The sequence below is a fragment of the Lissotriton vulgaris genome, chromosome 10 (assembly GCF_964263255.1).
Source record: "Lissotriton vulgaris chromosome 10, aLisVul1.2, whole genome shotgun sequence".
Taxonomy (NCBI): Eukaryota; Metazoa; Chordata; class Amphibia; order Caudata; family Salamandridae; genus Lissotriton; species Lissotriton vulgaris.
In genome coordinates this window covers 25,767,277-25,785,078 of record NC_141698.1, presented here as the reverse complement: position 1 = coordinate 25,785,078, position 17,802 = coordinate 25,767,277, and the positions used below count along the sequence as shown (strand labels likewise).

General features: G+C 47.4%; 1 protein-coding gene across 4 annotated transcripts in view; it reads left to right on the top strand.

Moving 5' to 3' along the window:
* Window positions 1-17,802, top strand: part of GRIPAP1 (GRIP1 associated protein 1) — a 395,004-nt gene that overhangs the window by 71,340 nt on the left and 305,862 nt on the right. For all 4 annotated transcript variants that reach the window (XR_015300640.1, XM_086940304.1, XM_086940303.1 and 1 more), the window contains exons 4-6: window positions 6,568-6,594; window positions 8,421-8,528; window positions 13,948-14,089. Coding sequence is in view for 3 of the 4 variants with exons in the window: in XM_086940304.1 (XP_086796430.1) it covers window positions 6,568-6,594; window positions 8,421-8,528; window positions 13,948-14,089 (277 nt within the window). In the remaining variant the exon portion in view is untranslated. The remainder of the gene's footprint in view (window positions 1-6,567; window positions 6,595-8,420; window positions 8,529-13,947; window positions 14,090-17,802) is intronic.

The following is a 17,802-nucleotide window of genomic DNA, read 5'->3' as shown; positions in this document are numbered from 1 at the left end:
GCACTTTACAAAGGCTGGTATTATTTATTTTGTTTCTGGGCTTTGCTTCTACAGTCATTTCAGCTTGTTTTATAAGCAGGTCAGCCCTGCTACAAGCTTCACTTACTAAAGAAAGCGAGTCCAGCATTACAAAATGATGACTAGGACGACTCAATGTGCGGTAGATGTTGAGTTCCTGATGCAGGATTCCTTCGCCTGGCCTGGTCACGCCCACCACTAGCTACATACAGCCAATCTCTGAAGACGTCTCTAACATGACAGGCCAGACCATGGGTACTCGTAAACATTTTCTCAGTGGCCAAAAAGTCCAGTTTGGGTTGTGCCTGAGGGCGGCATCTATGCAGTGGCACTCCCCACCCCCAATGACTCCCCGTTTGCTTGGGTTGGCCGTTTCAAAATAGCACATTAGCAAAATACAAAAAAAGGGCATTCCACACAACTTTTATTTACAAATCTGTCTGATATGTGTAAATAAAAAGAAAATGCTCACCTCATTTTGCAGGCAGTTTAGCATGTGCCTACAAAATGGTGTGATTGCCATGTCATTATACATTTTTTACATTTTTTTCCAGCCATGCTGCATATAAACCATGGCTAAAAGTAATTGCCAACACCAATAAATTAGACTTATTGGCTTTGTCAATGCTTGTTCAGTTAAGGTGTCTGTATTAAATTTGATATACAGTTACATGAAGGTTAAAGACCCCATTTTAGCTACAGATTACTGTGTTCATTTTAGCTATCTAACTGACCTTCCCCCCCCCCCCCCTCCACTCACTGACCCTGGCCCGTCATACTCGCAGTTCTCATACTTTCTTACGCACATCTCAGATATGAGCAGAGCTGCCTTGCAGAAATTACAAGCAAGTGCACTTCCCAGGGTTCTGCTCTAGTGGGGAAAAGCTTTGTATATTGTTTAGTAGCCAGCCCGAGGGATAAGGGAGCCAATAGAGAGCGAGAGAAGGTGTTGGGGTGAGTGACCCTGTTGTGTCTCTGTGGGCAGCAGCTGTCACCCTCCTTGCATTCAGCTTTCACACAAAGCACAAAGTGGCCTGGTTTGCAGAGTCATAGGATTAAAATAAGGAAGTCGCTCTAGCTGTAACCCCAAAACTTCATAGTTTAGTACTGAGTCAGCTTGTCATCCTTCTGAGGTCGGGAAATCGAGTTCCATTGAGTTTGGTAGTAAGAAACGTGGCGTTATGGCTAGAGCGATCAACCTCAACGCTGGGGAACTGTCCTTGAGTCTCAGCAGGGACGCTCAACATCCTGTGATTCAGGGCAAATCACTTGGGGCCAGATGTAGGTGGCCATTTACCGGCCGGTAACGGCCGATTTCCGCCGTTACCGACCGGTAAATGGGTTTTTGGGATGTAGGGGGCCAATTTTACCGAATCGGTAATTTTACCGAATTGGTAAAATACAGAATCGGTATTTTTACCGATTCGGTAACTTCTAGATGTAGGTGGGACTCTTCTGAGTCCCAAAGGCCTTTCAGGTTCGGTATTTTACCACCCAATCCAATTGGGTGGTAAAATACTGAATCCAGGTGTGCATGCACATGTGTGCATGCACACCTATGCCATGTGACAGACAGACATGCCCTTAGGGCACATCTGTGTGCCACATGGCACACATGCCTGTATTTGGGGTGCTAGAGGGTGTCAAAGTGACACCCCCTGCACCCTTGCTAGAATCGGTATTTACTGATTCGGTAAATACTGATTCGGTAATGCCCATTGATTCCTATGGGCTTCAATGCCCATAGGAATCAATGGGCATTACCGAATCTGTATTTACAGAATCGGTAAATACCGAATCTTAACGATTCGGTATTTAACGATTCTTTAATACCTACATCCCCCTCCTCTATTTTACCACTTCTTAAATACCGAATCGGTAAAATTCGGTATTTAAGAAGTGGTAAAATAAAATTACCTACGTCTAGGAGATCGCGCAGGACTTCAAGACCAACGTACTTTTCCAAAGCTCTGCAGTCACGGACCTGCCAGAGGCCGGCGAGGCCTACCTAGTCAGGCTCTTCGAGGACACCAACCTGTGCGCCGTCCACGCCCAGAGGGTCACCCTCATGCCCAAGGACATTCAGCGGGCTCGTCGTATCTAAGGCGAGGCGGCCCTATCACACCCCTGCCCTTTAAATATGAAGAAACGGGGAGGCTGGAGTGTGTGCTGTAGACAAATTCTAATGACATTGAAATGCCATTTATTGCTGCTTTCCCAGCCCGCCCAGAAGGCCCCTTGGAGAGCTGGGCGGAGTAGAGTTGCAACAAAAAACTCCGTCCTAATTGGGCCACTTCGCTTCCCTTCCTTCGGTGAAAACGCGAAAGGCTCGGCCTTTAACCCAACATCTCCGACAGTCAAGTTAATTGGTGAGTGCAGTGCTCCGTAGTGCCTGTAGATGGCGCTTCAGGGTAAGCTATTGTATCCAATAAATGCAATCTGCACTTCGGTTTCATTTTATAGCGGGTCTTAGTCTTAAGGAAGCTGTAAATGGTCAGATGTTTATAGCGGCTCTTCAGAACCACGGCGTGCACGTCACAGCTCATTAAGTCAGACTAATTTGCATATAGCCAGGTTCTGAGCTGGGATGGTTCAGTGAGCTAAAAAACGGTGATGGATCAAGCCCTGATCTTTGGACTGGGTAAGAGTGGTCTGCTTAATTCAGACACTGTTCATCACCACCCCCTTTTCTGAATCGTTTTTGTCCACCATAAGCGTGGAAGGGTATACTCAGATGTGAGTCCCTTGCTCATTGCACCATCAGGATTCAAGCAAGCCGGGCCGAAGACGGCTGAAATGCCAGAAACCGGTCCCCGGAAGCTTGTTTCCTTCCCAGTATAAGAATTGGCTTGGTAGTTTGGTCTGCCCTGTTCCCATGATGCACTGGGCCAGGGTCAGACTAATTTGCATATAGCCAGGTTCTGAGCTGGGATGGTGTAGTGAGCTAAAAAACGGTGATGGATCAAGCCCTGATCTTTGGACTGGGTAAGAGTGGTCTGCTTAATTCAGACACTCTGTTCATCACCACCCCCTTTTCTGAATCGTGTGTTTTGTGCCAGCCTCTATTTTTGGGCTTTGGGTGGGGGGCACAACTTAGCCTATTGAGGCTTGGGAGGGCTTGTTCAGAGTTTTTAATCTGGTAGTTACCCTGGTAATTGCTGGAGTACCCACCTACCCCCTGGATATTGCTACAGTGTCCCTTAAAGTCTCCGGGAGAGTGGCCCACTTGTCAATAATTGCTGCACATGAGCAAGGGTAGGAGTTTATGGCCATGTTCTTAAGCATTTCATCTTCCATTGCCTCCATGCTGGAACCGAGGTTCACCAGGCGCTGCGCTACTGATCACAAAAAGGTCTATTTGACCCTCCGTTTTTGTGGACTGCTGTATTAAAGTTCTTGCCATGGTGTTTGGAGCCGCGTTTGTAGCTGTTGAGTTCAGGTCTTCCTTGTCGTGGGGTAATTGTGTCTCAGAGGGGGATTCCCTTTCCTCCTCCAATCTCCCCAAAAATTTGGGGTTAGTTCTGGAGTTCTTTCTATTTTTAACTCCAGATTGAGGAGGAAGGAGGGTGCGAGATCTCCCGCTTTGATGGAGTCGGCTGTCTGGCCAGTTGCAGGTGGAAAGGGCCCCAGAGTTGATGGCAGTGTTGCCTGCTTTACATCTTCTGAGCCGGGCCCACTACACCAATGAATTTGCACGGAAGTAACTTGGAATCTGTCCTCTTTATTTAGGCCTTCCTAGCACTCGCTGAGTTTTTTGAGGTTAGCGATGCAGTCTCCCTTTCTTGCCAGGTAGGGGAGATGTTAAGATAATTTGTGGCTAGGTTGGCCTTGTTTACACCAAGATCAGGCACTCCCTGGGCATGAGGGCAATCTGTGCATTGGATTAAATTTGCTAGAGAGGGGAATATTGGCCATGCACAGACTTGATCCGACCTTTGGAGAGGTTGCTTCATTCCCTTCATTTTCCCCAACTGGGAAGGACTCGAAAGAACTGTGTGATGAGTCCTTGAGGAGATTTACATGGAGGCTTCTTTAATGGGTTTGACTGGGAGGAGCTCAGATTGACACTTTAGGATGTTGACGGTGAGACATCATTTTCATCGCAATCTATTTCTGTGCGATGGGCAAGCCTCTTTTTAGGCACCATCATGTTAGGGTCAAGAAGTCCTAAGGGAGTGGCGGGCAGGTTTAAATGCTTTTGGAAGTGAGAGGGTTCGCACTTACTTGTCAAATGTGGCTCTCTTGTGTTTTCTTGTTGCCAGCTGTTGGTTTAGTAAGCCCCTTCTATAGGGTCCCTGTGCCAGCACTCTACGAGTCACCCCCCGGCCGCCACATTGTGCGCTCCCCTGAGTGCCAGAGTTAGAGAAGACCCAAACAAACTAAAGCCGACCGCATCTGGCCTTAGGGCATCTGTTGTCGCAGCCCTTCTGCTGCATGGATGGAAGGTCCTAGCTATGCTTCGCCTGGTACTCGCCGAGTGCTTTATTTATTTTCTGCAGTTTCATATAGCGCCAAGTCACCCACGCGGCATTAGAGCACTTTATATCCGCACCAGATTACATACACAAGGTCAGATTCCTCTAAAATGCTGCCCACTGGAACCTACTGCAGCTGGAACCCCACCTCACTGGCGACCACGTCAGGTTTAAAAAAGAAAACCTGACTTTTCCCGGAGCAACTCTAAGGTATTCACACCAACCTTCCCAGACAATCCCCAGTGCATCAGTTAGCAGGACATGTAGCAACTCAGCACCTTAATATCCCTTTGGGGATGAGTGTTCGCGCTTTACACATACTGCAAACAAATTCATTACTGTGTGTTGGTTAGGCAGGAAAGATTGTACCTTGTCCAGGATCACAGGTTGTTGAGCAGAAGCCAGGACTCAAACCTAGTTACCCAATCCCAAAAGTCACTGTGCTCATCCGCCCATGGTCACCCATACTTCTATTCCTATAAAAAGACAGGGCTGGCCTGTCTCACACTCCATGTCCTTCCCTCGCTGAGAACAAGACACCCCGGCATTAGTCCAGCTCCTGGTGCAAGGCCAACAGGATGGCGGGAGTGGTGCGTGTGATGAGATGTTGTTGTGCCATGGGGGACAAGGCAGCACGGTTCTGGTCTCCTAATTCTGTACAAAAAGCCAGGTTTTTTAATGTCTTTCTAAAACGGGCAGGGAGGAAGCTGTTTTAAGTTCAGGCAGCATACTACTCCAGAGTAGAGCTGTGGACCTAAGAAGCTTCTGCCTCCCCAGGTGGTCCCTTTAAAGGAAGGAACCAGCAGGTTCTTGGCATAGCTTGAACTAAGGGTCCTGGAGTGTACCACCTCAGGCTGTTCTTAAAATAAGAAGGCCCATGCCCGTAAAGGGTCTTGTAGACCACGCACGGAGCCTTAAAGACAATCCGCTGCCCAACCGGTAGCCAGTGAAGTGTACTGATGGCTCCTCCCGCAGATTAAAATGTAGGAATTTTTAAAAGAGAGCGTGGCGCTGAGTTTTGCTGGGTCTGGGGCTTCTCTTATAATCCACCGAAAGTGGTGTGACGTACAAGGTGAACATCGTAGGGCTCAAGGATGATCCCTGTGGGACTCCACATGGCAAGGCATAGGGTTTAGAAGAAAACTCTCCCACTGCTGCCATCTGCTGCCTATTGGCAGGAACGACTTTAGGTGGGTGAGTGGTGGACCTCCAATCCCCAGGCTCCACACACGGTCAACCAGCAGAGCATGGTTTACTGTATCGAAGGCCGCGGAGAGGTCCAGACAGACCAGAGCAGCAGTCCCACCTCTGTCCAGGGCGGCTCTTATGTCCTCGGTTGGCACCACCAGCGCAGATTTGTTACTGTGATTTTGTTTCTAAAACCGAACTGGGTGTCATCAAGGAGGTGGTTATTGTCGATGAATGAAGCTAGCTGCTCATTCATCGCGTTCTCCACTAGCTTTGCAGGGTATGGGAGCCTATATGGGTCGATAGTTGTTCAGATCAGATCCGTGGTGTTAAGGTTAGATGTTTTCAAGAGTGGGAGGACTGAAGCTAATTTCCAGTGACCTGGGAAGACTCCCTCTTTGGGCATTGCTGCACCGATATCTGCTGGATGGATTTCTACTTCCTCTGTTGCCGTATGCACCATCTTTGGTGTGCTCAGATCTTGAGGGGAGCCAGAGTTGAGATTTGGAAATGATTTCCTAAGTTTCTCTGCCGAGGGAGCCTCAAACTCAATGAGCCGTGTGCTCTCCAAATCTAAGGTAAGAAGCTGTGTTATCGTTTGAGTAGTCGAGTTTCTAATAGTAAACTGATTACAAATATTTGTTATCTTCTCTTGAAAGAAGCATGCTATTTTTTATGACTTGAAAAAGAGTTTTTTTTAGATCTGCAGGCTGATTATATTTGCTCTGTATAAGAAGTGCCAAATGTTCTTTGTCTGGCTTTGCAAGCATTCCTCTTTGCAGTAAAGCCGCACAAGGCCTTCAGGTGGATATATTGGGGGTTCCTCTGACTATGCTCCTGGTGCTTCTTATCTGTGTGACAACCTGTCCTCTCTTTTTTCTTCCAGGCTCTGAGTAAAAGCAAGAAAGCCCAGGTAAGAACTCTGTGAACATTGCAATGTATCGGTGTGCGCTGCCTTATCCCAGAGTTTGAAGAGTTCCATGTATCGTGAGAGCCCCGTGTGTCGTGAGAGCCCCGTGTGTCGTGAGAGCCCCGTGTGTCGTGAGAGCCCTGTGTGTCGTGAGAGCCCTGTGTGTCGTGAGAGCCCTGTGTGTCGTGAGAGCCCCGTGTGTCGTGAGAGCCCCGTGTGTCGTGAGAGCCCCGTGTGTCGTGAGAGCCCTGTGTGTCGTGAGAGCCCTGTGTGTCGTGAGAGCCCTGTGTGTCGTGAGAGCCCCGTGTGTCGTGAGAGCCCCGTGTGTCGTGAGAGCCCTGTGTGTCGTGAGAGCCCTGTGTGTCGTGAGAGCCCTGTGTGTCGTGAGAGCCCCGTGTGTCGTGAGAGCCCCGTGTGTCGTGAGAGCCCCGTGTGTCGTGAGAGCCCTGTGTGTCGTGAGAGCCCTGTGTGTCGTGAGAGCCCTGTGTGTTGTGAGAGCCCTGTGTGTCGTGAGAGCCCTGTGTGTCGTGAGAGCCCTATGTGTCGTGAGAGCCCTGTGTGTCGTGAGAGCCCTGTGTGTCGTGAGAGCCCTGTGTGTCGTGAGAGCCCTGTGTGTCGTGAGAGCCCTATGTGTCGTGAGAGCCCTGTGTGTCGTGAGAGCCCTGTGTGTCGTGAGAGCCCTGTGTGTCGTGAGAGCCCTGTGTGTCGTGAGAGCCCTGTGTGTCGTGAGAGCCCTGTGTGTCGTGAGAGCCCTGTGTGTCGTGAGAGCCCTGTGTGTCGTGAGAGCCCGGTGAGTCGTGAGAGCCCGGTGTGTCTTGAGAGCTCTGTTGTGACCTGAGAGCCCTGTGTATCCTGAGAGCCCTGTGTATCCTGAGAGCCCTGTGTATCCTGAGAGCACTGTCATACAGTCTCTGTAGCCGGAGTTAGCAGAGTGCAGGCCTTACTGCTTGTAGGGAGAGAGAGAGAGAGAGTCCCGCTATTGTGAGAGCATTTTCGCACAGTCCCTGCAGATACAGTAGGGAGAGAGAGAGTCCTGTGTATCCCGAGCGCCCTGTCACCCAGTTCATGTAGGCGCAGTTAGAAGAGAGCAGGTATCACCACTTGTAGGAAGTGAGAGAGTCCAGTGTATCCTGAGAGCCCTGCCGCACAGTCCAGTAGGCGCAGTGAGAAGAGAGCAGGTCCTACTCCTTGTAGGAAGTGAGAGAGCCCTGTGTATCCTGAGAGCACTTTCACCCAGTCCATGTAAACGCAGTGAGAAGACAGCAGGTTTTACCACTTGTAGGGAGAGAGAGAGGGTGGACTTTGCTGTTGATTACCTATACCTAGCCTGGGTCATATGCGTAGATTGTAGGGTGAAGTGGATTGCATCACGGGTACGTCAGTGGCATGTTCACTTCTAATATGGGATATTATTGTGAATGTGGGATGGAAGCTGGGCACTGAAGGCATTTATCCTTCACAAGGAGTGACGTAGGTCTGTGCAGTCATTGCTGGAGGGGGCCTGAAGGTGGTCCCTGCCTTGCTTTGCACATTCACAGTTGTGGGCAGTTCACAAGCTTGAGCTGGAGAGACATGGGCGGTCTATCGGCAGACTCATCCCAGGGGTCCTCAGTGTCTGCTGGTGGGGGGGGGGGGCTGGATATCACATGGCTGCCTGGGCGGTGTCTCCACCCCTTGCTTGGACTGCGCTGACCAGTGTGCTTTAGGTCAACTGTTCTTTTGAAGGCATTTAACATTGAAATGCTTGCAGCAGTGTGGGGTATTTCCAGGTGTAGCAGGGTGGGCTGTCATTCAGCTGTATCCTTCTGACCATCCTCCTTTCACATCAGGAAGTGGACGCCCTCCTGAGCGAGAATGAGATGCTCCAGGGGAAGCTGCACAGCCAGGAGGAGGACTTCCGGCTCCAGAACAGCACACTCATGCAGGAGCTTTCCAAGGTAGGGCCACAGGGGCTCCTGTGGGGCCAGGACGCATGCGCGGTGCGAGGCTGTGTGCGCTGTGGAGATGGGTGCTGTGACCCCCTAACCTCCACCCCCCTGTGACCCGGTGAGGGCATGTCACCTGTATGTACATTGTCTCCCCCTTGCCATGTCATCTACATGCTAACCCCTGTGCACCCAGGGTTCTGCATGATGACAACTTCCTGGTGAGTGGTATTCTTGTGTTTAGCACTAAATAGTGACTGTTTCACCATATTCTCCTTCTTGCTGCCTTTAGCCTGTACTATAAATGTCTCATTGATGTTTACTTTGCAGAACACCTGGCAAAAGTTAGTACACCTTCCTTCTGACATATTTCTTGCTGGCCATAACCTGTATTAAAAATGTGTTGCTGGTGATGACATCTCAAACACCTTGTCTCAATGTTGGTGACACTAGTCATTACACCCTACCTTATCCTATATCTCTTCCTGGCCATGACCTAATGTTTTCTTGTAAGTTCCTGCCCCTTCACATTTTCTTCATTTTTTTCAAAATACACTGCAGACTTCAATTGGCATATAGTTATTGTGTCACGCATGTATCCTGCAATTTTAACTTTTTACTGAAACAACGCAGCTCCCACATCACTTTGTTCCATCTCTGAGGTCCTCACAGGGCACATGCAGTGTCACTGCTATGACATCATCAAATGCCTGCATCACTGTGATGACCACCTTGCCTGGCACTTAAATGGTTTCACATATCACCATGAATTACTGAGTGACCTACTCTGATGATGTCACTCGCCACTCTGCCTCGTGCTTTATGATGTGACATAGATCACTGCCAATGCTTTTACTGGTGCTAAACACCCAGGTTTTGTGATGATCACAACACTGTCTCACGGTTGAATTTTTCTTTTTTACTTATGCTTTCCAAAAGGGAAAAGATATGTAACAGGAAAAAAGCATTGCCGCCGACAGTTTTTCTCATACAGTGTGCCCTAACATTGGCTACACCTCGGTGCAGGTGTAGCATTCATACAACACATTGTAACTTATAATGAAGCAATAGATCTAGACGCACCACTAAACCCTGCTTAGTTTTTCCTGAAAAAGAAAAAACATTAAGGGTATAATGTAATCAATGCACAGCACATTCCTAATCAGATTGGGTCTAGGTTTCTTCCAACATCAGTAACAATTATTGTGGGAAAAAATATCTTTTGGCCTAGGCTTTGCTGACAGAAATGTGTTCTATGTGTCCTGTTGTATTGTGACAATAAATAAGATTCTGGACCCACCCGTGGGTGGAAGGACGGAAGCAAGCCCCTACCCCACCCCAACACCAGGCGAAGCTTGGCAAGCAAGAGTGCAAGAGCTGTGTACTCTCTAATGGCACAGGGATGTCTTTTACATACCCCAGCAGTGCACACATGAGTACCGTCCAGTCTATAATCTATCAATTTGTCAAGTTCTGTAAAAATCCTTTGCTCGTACATCTGTATACCTGGACACCGCTATGCGAAGTGCATGAGGTCTGCAGCCTCTGACACCTCTGACACCTGGCGTCAGTGAGCAACCCGTATGTTTGCAGTCAAGGTCCTTCTTGGACATTCTCCTTTGCCGTTTGACCTGGCCACAGCATATGTGCCCACATTAAAACTTCTTCATCTGACGGATCTTAGGTTTCCCCTAGCTTAGGTAGCCTCTTATTTAAAATATGCAAATCCTTATTTGAATATGTAACCTTTCCGGTTGGACTATCTTGCTTTCTAGGGTGGCTTAACCATGCCGAATAGATTTCAGTCCCCCGCTGCTTGTGAAAAACTACCTCCTTGGATGTACGCTTTAAAGGGCGCCCAGACTGTCTCAAATCGCTCCACAGACCCTACATTAATCGCAATCTGTTCATTTATTGTTGACCGGGTGTTGGCTTCAAACACCGAATCTAACAGCGCCTCCTATTGGAATCTCCATGCATAGCTCAGCAGATGGTGATTCAGCATATCAAGCTCTGCGATACAAACAGGGTTTGACTCATTGTAGTGACATTTCCAGATAGTAGAATGTAGTTGATACTAGAAAATTGGTCATATACAGCCAAGTATAATGTGAAGCCCGGATTACTCAGGGTCCTGAGTCTCCATATGTCCACCAACCATTCCTCCCTATCATAATATTAATTGCTTTCTCCACAGCAGAGTCTTCTAGAAACTCCACTTGATAAACCTAGAAATTAATTAAGAGCACCGTTGAAATCACCTCCCTATATTACGGTGTCACATGATAATCCTGCCATTTGGCTTTGCACTTGTGGACTGTCACAGTTAGGAAAAAATATCTTTGCAAATACTCTTTGTTTGCCTTCCAATACACATATGGCAATAAAGTTCTTCCACTCCGGGTTTGGAATAGTTCTACCACTCTTATTCCAAGGACCGTTCGGGCCCAAAGAATTATTGGTGACTTCCGGGACGATGTATGACGGTACGACGCGGGCTATTACCACGCGTACCGATACAACGCGTGTTTTACAACGCAAGTCGTTACCACGACTTGCGCTGTTGGGTGCGGACTTAGGAATAGTTTAATTTACTATTCCAACACCAGTCCCCGTGGATAGTAGGGAAGGTGTTGGAATACTAAATTAACTATTCCTTGCCCTTGAGCGCCCTCCAGCGCAAGTCGTGGTTACGACTTGCGTTGTAAGAGACGCGTCCTAATGGTAGCGCGGGGTAACATCCGCATCGTAAAGGATGTTCCCCCTTCCGGGAATAGAGAAATAAAGGATCCTGAGTGTTGGAGTTCATGCCTCCCATTGACAGCTCAGAGCGCCCTATCACTGTCTCTGTAGTTAAGATGTTTAGCCATACGATGTTATGTTATGTTATGTTATGGTATGTTATATTTACTTTTATATAGCGCACGGCTACTCAAAAAGAGTGTCCCGGCGCTTTGAGTAAGGAGGGCTACAGCACAATAACATAACACAGTTAAAAGAAGAAGAAGACAAAAGGCAGAGAGGGTACACAACAACAAAGCGGCCTACTGGGTAAACAACCAGGTTTTGAGACCTTTTCTAAAAGCAAGTAGGCTGGTGGCTCCCCGGAGTGTGAGCGGCAGAGAGTTCCACAACTGTGGCGCCAGGAGTCCAAAGGAGCGACCTCCCAGGCGAGCTCTCTTCACTCGTGGGACAACCGCCAAAAACAGGGATTCCGACCTCAGAGAACGAGCCGGATGGTAAAAGGCAAGTCTCTTTTGGAGGTACTTTGCTCCCACCGCATGGAGGGCCTTATAGGCCAAAGTCAAAGCCTTAAAGGCGATCCGTTTGCGGATTGGAAGCCAATGCAAAGTCTGCAGCAAGCCCGCTGCACTGGCACGTCTATTCAAACCAAAAATAGCTCTCGCGGGCCACCAGTGCCTTGGTGCTAAGGATCTGTGCCCCCCCCCCCCCATTCCACCACAGACATTGTAGAGAAAGTGTCTGCCCAGCATATCAACAAGCATTGTTTCTATATAAAGCTCCATGTTGCCTGTGTTAGTGGATTCAGGGACGCCAATGATCCTTATGTTATTGCGCCTTGACCTGGCATTTTGGTCCTCATTTTTAGTTTCTATTTTTTCGGTGCCTTACACTGCTTAGTTACAGTGTCCTTGTTAGCGTCTGCGTCACCCTCTGTCTCCGACACGCAGTGCTAGACGACATCAAACCTTGGGGCATGCTTATCCAGGTTATCTGACAGCTGATCCATGTGGAGTGTAAGTGTATACATTTTTTTGTCAATAGTGTGTAGACTGCACCTTATAACTTGCAGCAAGAGCTGTATATCGTCCTCTCCTGCCTCCTCCGTTAAAAGATCCGTGGCCTGCTCATGTGACTGGGCCTCCACTTGCCTCCTTGTCGACTTCCTGGTATCTAAGGAGAGCTTTAGCTTTGATTTGTCAGCTTTCCCTATCCTGTACCGGTGTCGGGCAATACTGGTGATAAGTTTTTCCCACAGATGTGTACAAGTGACCCACTACAAGTAAGTAAGTAAGTATTGGATTTGTAGAGCGCGAACTAAGCCCAAGGGTTTCAAGGCACTTTTGTAGACTGAAGACGGGGATGCGGACCATACAGCATACTCCTATTGAAATCTGTGGGAAGAGCCAGGTTTTTTAGGTTTACTGGAAGAGAGAATGAGACACCGAACTAGAAAGCTCTTCCGGGAGGGAGTTCCACAGCCTGGCTGCAACCAAGGAAAAGGCTCTGCCTCGCCACCGGGACTTTTAAACCTAGGAAGTATTAACAAATGTAACTAAGTCCCTTAGATCTGACCCACCATGCACTTCGCTGCCTTCAGTGCACCTTTTCAGTGTCTGTGCATGAAATAAATTTCTCTCCTACTAATGTCAGGCATCAGGAGTACTCCTCATTCAGGGATTGCACCGCAGATCACAAGCTCAGCGGGTCTCCACTCTCAGCTCACACAAGCCGGTTTCTGTGCTGCAGGTATTTCATTCCAATTATCAGTATCCTCCGGATCCACAACAGATCAGCATATACCGGTGAAGCCACATGCAGGACTGGGAACAGCGCATCATGGACTCTTTACAATTTCCTTCCCACAGTTTGTGACCCCACAGAACAGTTGTTTGCTGTCAACATCCTAGAATACTCATACAACACCCTGTGTCATTGCTACTGACATCACAAAACACTGTGTCTCTGTGTTGATGACATAACATACAACACCCTGCGTCATTGCTAGCACCTTCACAAAACACCCCGCCTCTGTGTTGACGACATCACATACAACACTTTATCTCATTTTTGTGACACCACAAAACACAATGTCTCTGTGTTGATGACATTAGTTAAAACAATCTGTCTCGAGCAGTTTATCCCTCAGAACGGTGTTATTGGTGATGTCTGGTTCCTGCTCACATTCGTTAACATTCTTCAGTATCCAAATATTTCAGAATTTTTTAAAACTTTAATTATAATACAGTGTGCAAGGGGGAATGGTATTAGAATTATTAACATTTCTTTCTCTTGCAGTTTTGGAGTATGCTTTTGTCTCTGCTTGTCACAATACACATATTGCCATCATCATGATATGGTGCACATGCTGTCAGTGTATGTGGTTTGTGGTACTACCAGGTGTTTTTTGCTGTCAACATGTATTCCTCTGATCAGTAAGTTTTATTTCTTGGTGCAGTCTAGGTATGCTCATTACAAGGGTTAGGCAAAGTCCTTCTCTCATTGGAAGGCAAATGGTGACCTCAGGGACCTCCAGTAACCCTACTGGCCCCCTCTTTCTCACCCTTGTTATTGTCTTACTTCAGGCCAGTCCACAAGACCCTTGATTCAGCCAGAAGTTGGGGTTAAGGTGTCTAATTTGATCTCTCCTTTTTATTTCCATAATATGCCCTATTCCTTCATGGCGCAGCTGTGCTCCCAAATTGAACAGCTGGAAGTGGAAAACCAGCGGATGAAAGAGGGTCTGCCGGTGCCCTCTGTGGGAAGCCCTGTGGCTGGAGAACTCTTGCGCCTTCAGGCTGAGAACACCGCCCTGCAGAAGAACATGGCAGGTAAGCTGGCCTGGTGTCTTCAGGGAAGAATGAAGTGCCTTTGGGTCTTAAGTGTGTGTGCTCCTGCCCTTGCAGAAGAACATGGCAGGTAAGCTGGCCTGGTGTCTCCAGGGAAGAATGAAGTGCCTTTGGGTCTTAAGTGTGTGTGCTCCTGCCCCTGCAGAAGAACATGGCAGGTAAGCTGGCCTGGTGTCTCCAGGGAAGAATGAAGTGCCTTTGGGTCTTAAGTGTGTGTGCTCCTGAAGAAGAACATGGCAGGTAAGCTGGCCTGGTGTCTTCAGGGAAGAATGAAGTGCCTTTGGGTCTTAAGTGTGTGTGCTCCTGCCCCTGCAGAAGAACATGGCAGGTAAGCTGGCCTGGTGTCTCCAGGGAAGAATGAAGCTGCCTTGGGGTCTTAAGTGTGTGCTCCTGCCCCATGCCCCTGCTATCATATATGCCGGAATGCATGCTGCAGTGAATGATAGCAAAGTCCAGTCCAACATCTTGATGTCGCTGTTCAGAACCACTTTCTTGCGGGTAGGGAAAAGTCTCAGGAGAGGAAGCATACGATAAAAACAAATATAAAGCTAGGTTGGGGTTCTGAACCGATCACCCTTAAATAAAATGAACAGCACTAATTGAATGTTCTGAAAAAGAAGCAACCTTGACCTAAGTCCATAAGTAATGGGAAGTGACTGAAAATAATGAAAAGTCAAAAAAACACTAGACTGAAAAAAGACCCTCATTACTATTGAATGAAAATAAATAAACTCAAAATTGTTACATCCGTGCACATGGAGTGTACCTTTGGGTAGGGGTGTTTTCTTAGAACAGTGATCTTGGTTGGATCTTAGCAGCTCCAAACTTGTCCAGTACAGAGCATCTGTATGCCATAGTCCATTATCCAAGAAAAGAACAAATATGATGGAAGGAATGCTTAAATCAATCTCAGGCCAGATTCAGACCGTCGTTTCTTACCCACTGTGACATTTTATTCAGAGGCCCCCCTTATGCAAATCAGTCTGGGTCCTGCTGCAATAGTACCAGTTGAGCCTGAACTGCCAGGTGATGTTCCCTGCAGGTAGGTGCAAAAGTAACCCCTGACCGGTTTTAACCTACATATGTCTCATCAGTGAGGTATGGCATCAGACCCATGGCACGGTGGCAATAGGACATGCGTCTGAGCGCACCCATTGCACTTGCGACATCTGCTGCAAAAGCACCAAGCTGATTGTAGGAATGCTTGAATTAACCTCAGCAACTGCCAGTTGCTAAGGCCGAATTCCTGGCAATCATTTTTCACCCACTGTGTCACTCTAGACAGAGGTCCTGCTCCGGTGAGCACAGTCCAGCCCGAACTGCCAGGCCAAGTCCCCTCCAAATGGGAACGCACACAACCCCAAACTTGTTACCACCTACTTCGCTGTTCGGACTGGAATGTTCCTATTAGAAAAAGAGCAATCTACTTTGCATGCTTCTGAGTCTAATCTGAGGTGGCACGGTGGGCAATAAAACAATGGGCCTGGATGTGGCCTGAGTCATTATCAGTGGCTGTGATTAGTTCAAGCCTCCCACCCATCACTTTTATGTATGCTTCATTGCGGCTTCCTAAGTGTGACAGGACTGCCCATACAATGGGTCCTGTGCTCGCTGAGCCTCTGGAACTAAGCTATACCGACTGAAGAGCCCCAACTATGCTGAAACCTGTCTTGGGTTTCCTGTGTTCTAGTACAGAGCAGTCCTGGCTTGGCAGCTTCGCCTGGCATTTTCCTATTGGGGCATGATCCAGGCTGACTGGCAAACAGCTGGGTCTAATCTGAGGTGGTATGGTAGGCAAAAAAAAGGGGCTAGGAAGTGGCCCCAAGATGGTACCAGCACCTGCAATGAATTCAAGCTTTCGATCCATCTCTTTGTTGTGGTCTACATGGTCCATTATCCAGCATTTTGTTTCTTGGATGCTTGATTCCATGATATAGTAATGATAGCAAACGTTTTCATTCAGTACTCAAAAACGTTCAAGATTAAGCATGATGTGAAACACTGGCTGGTTGGTTCACATTTGTTATAATGAGGGATATAAGGAGAGATGACCTGTCTTAAGAAAAGAAAGATTGTTAAGCTCTGTGAAATCAGGAGAAACTTTGACTGTCTGCTTTGTCCGGCTTCATTTCAGTTTCTAAGTATTAACCAGCCCTTGCTGTACCAGAGACAGGGCCAACGATAGGACTTTGTAATTTGTTTTAAGAAACTTGTTGCTTTCAGCAGATCATTGACTCATAGGTCTATCGAAGGCATGCTCCATCAGTCACTTGAATCCTGCCAGGGCTCAAGGATCACTCGACATCAAAGATTTACTTGGCACCTCCATGCGCAAAGAGGTGGCTGAGGTTTAACTTATTTACAGGACTATGTGCTTAACGACTGTGGTATCTAGATTTACCTCTATGCCGACAAAACTACGTTATTGATGGACCACCAGAGGGGTGAGATATTTCCAAGAGGGTATCAAAGGATTTCTTCACTGGATAGGATACGAAGCTATAGAACGGGCTGTGTGTTAAAGGTGAGGAAAATTTGCCCTGGGGGTACCCCCTGGCCCAGCCCCTTGCTTTTCAATGGCCAGGGCTTCTTCCAGTGGGACATGTTTTAAATAGATGTGACATTTTTTGCACTATAGGTAAAACTGTCTATTTCTTTAAACAATTTAATTAAGAAAAACCAGGAAGATCACAATTTCAGCATGTCACACCAAATACGTGTCATAGAAGCAGTTGACAAATTATTTTACAGAACACATTCAGGGTTGCTAGTTAATTAGGGTAACATGGTCCAAGTACAGGCATTGCAGGGGCCTCTCGGCCCTTCATTCGGCCGCGCCCTGTTGTATTAAGGTGTTTCCAGAGGATCCAATCTGAGATTGTTGGAATTCCTCACTTCATCAGACTGATAGTGACAGGTTGTCAACTGTTCAGTTAGCAGTTCACCCTTTTTAAGATAACTTTGATTTAAGGTGGATCCGGGATTTCGATTCTGATCTAGTTAGACAATCCCCACAATATGTGGCTAGCACCTGCTGTGAACTTGTTAAAAAGGGCTCCACATCTTGAGGAAGAAGACTCTTGCGTGTTCGTCACAGAGGAAAGAGATTTCTTGACTATGTTGCTTTGCTGAACTGCTGAGACCTAGCACAGAGCTTAAAGACAAACTTGCCCTATAGAATTTAATCCATGTGGAACCAGAGTTGGTGATTGTTACAATGGCTGGGAAGAGATAATTTAACCTTAAAGTACCCGGTAACATTGCCTGGTAAAGAGAATTTGAAGATAGATGTTGTGCAGAGGAATGCCAAGTCTGAGGTGGTCATTGCATAGTCCATTACTAATTCAACAGCTCTCCTGAGTACATACGGCTACCAAAATTAAGGCTATATTTCACCTACATAACAAGCACAAGAAGGTGGCCAAAGTCATTGTGCAAGAGGGAAAGATGGTGTTTAAAGAATCTCACACTGATAACTGTACAGTTATAGCTAACCACAGGCTTGATTTTAAGATTGCATGCATGACTGCAGGTGTTGTGGTTTAGACCCCAAGGTCCAGTGCATCTTATTAATATGCCATATGCTAGTCCACTTTTATTCACCCAATATTAATAGTGCTGGCTAGTTTTGGGAGCATTTCACTGGAAGGTGTATGTATGGCAGCAACATGATTGTTTGCACACATTTTCTGTAG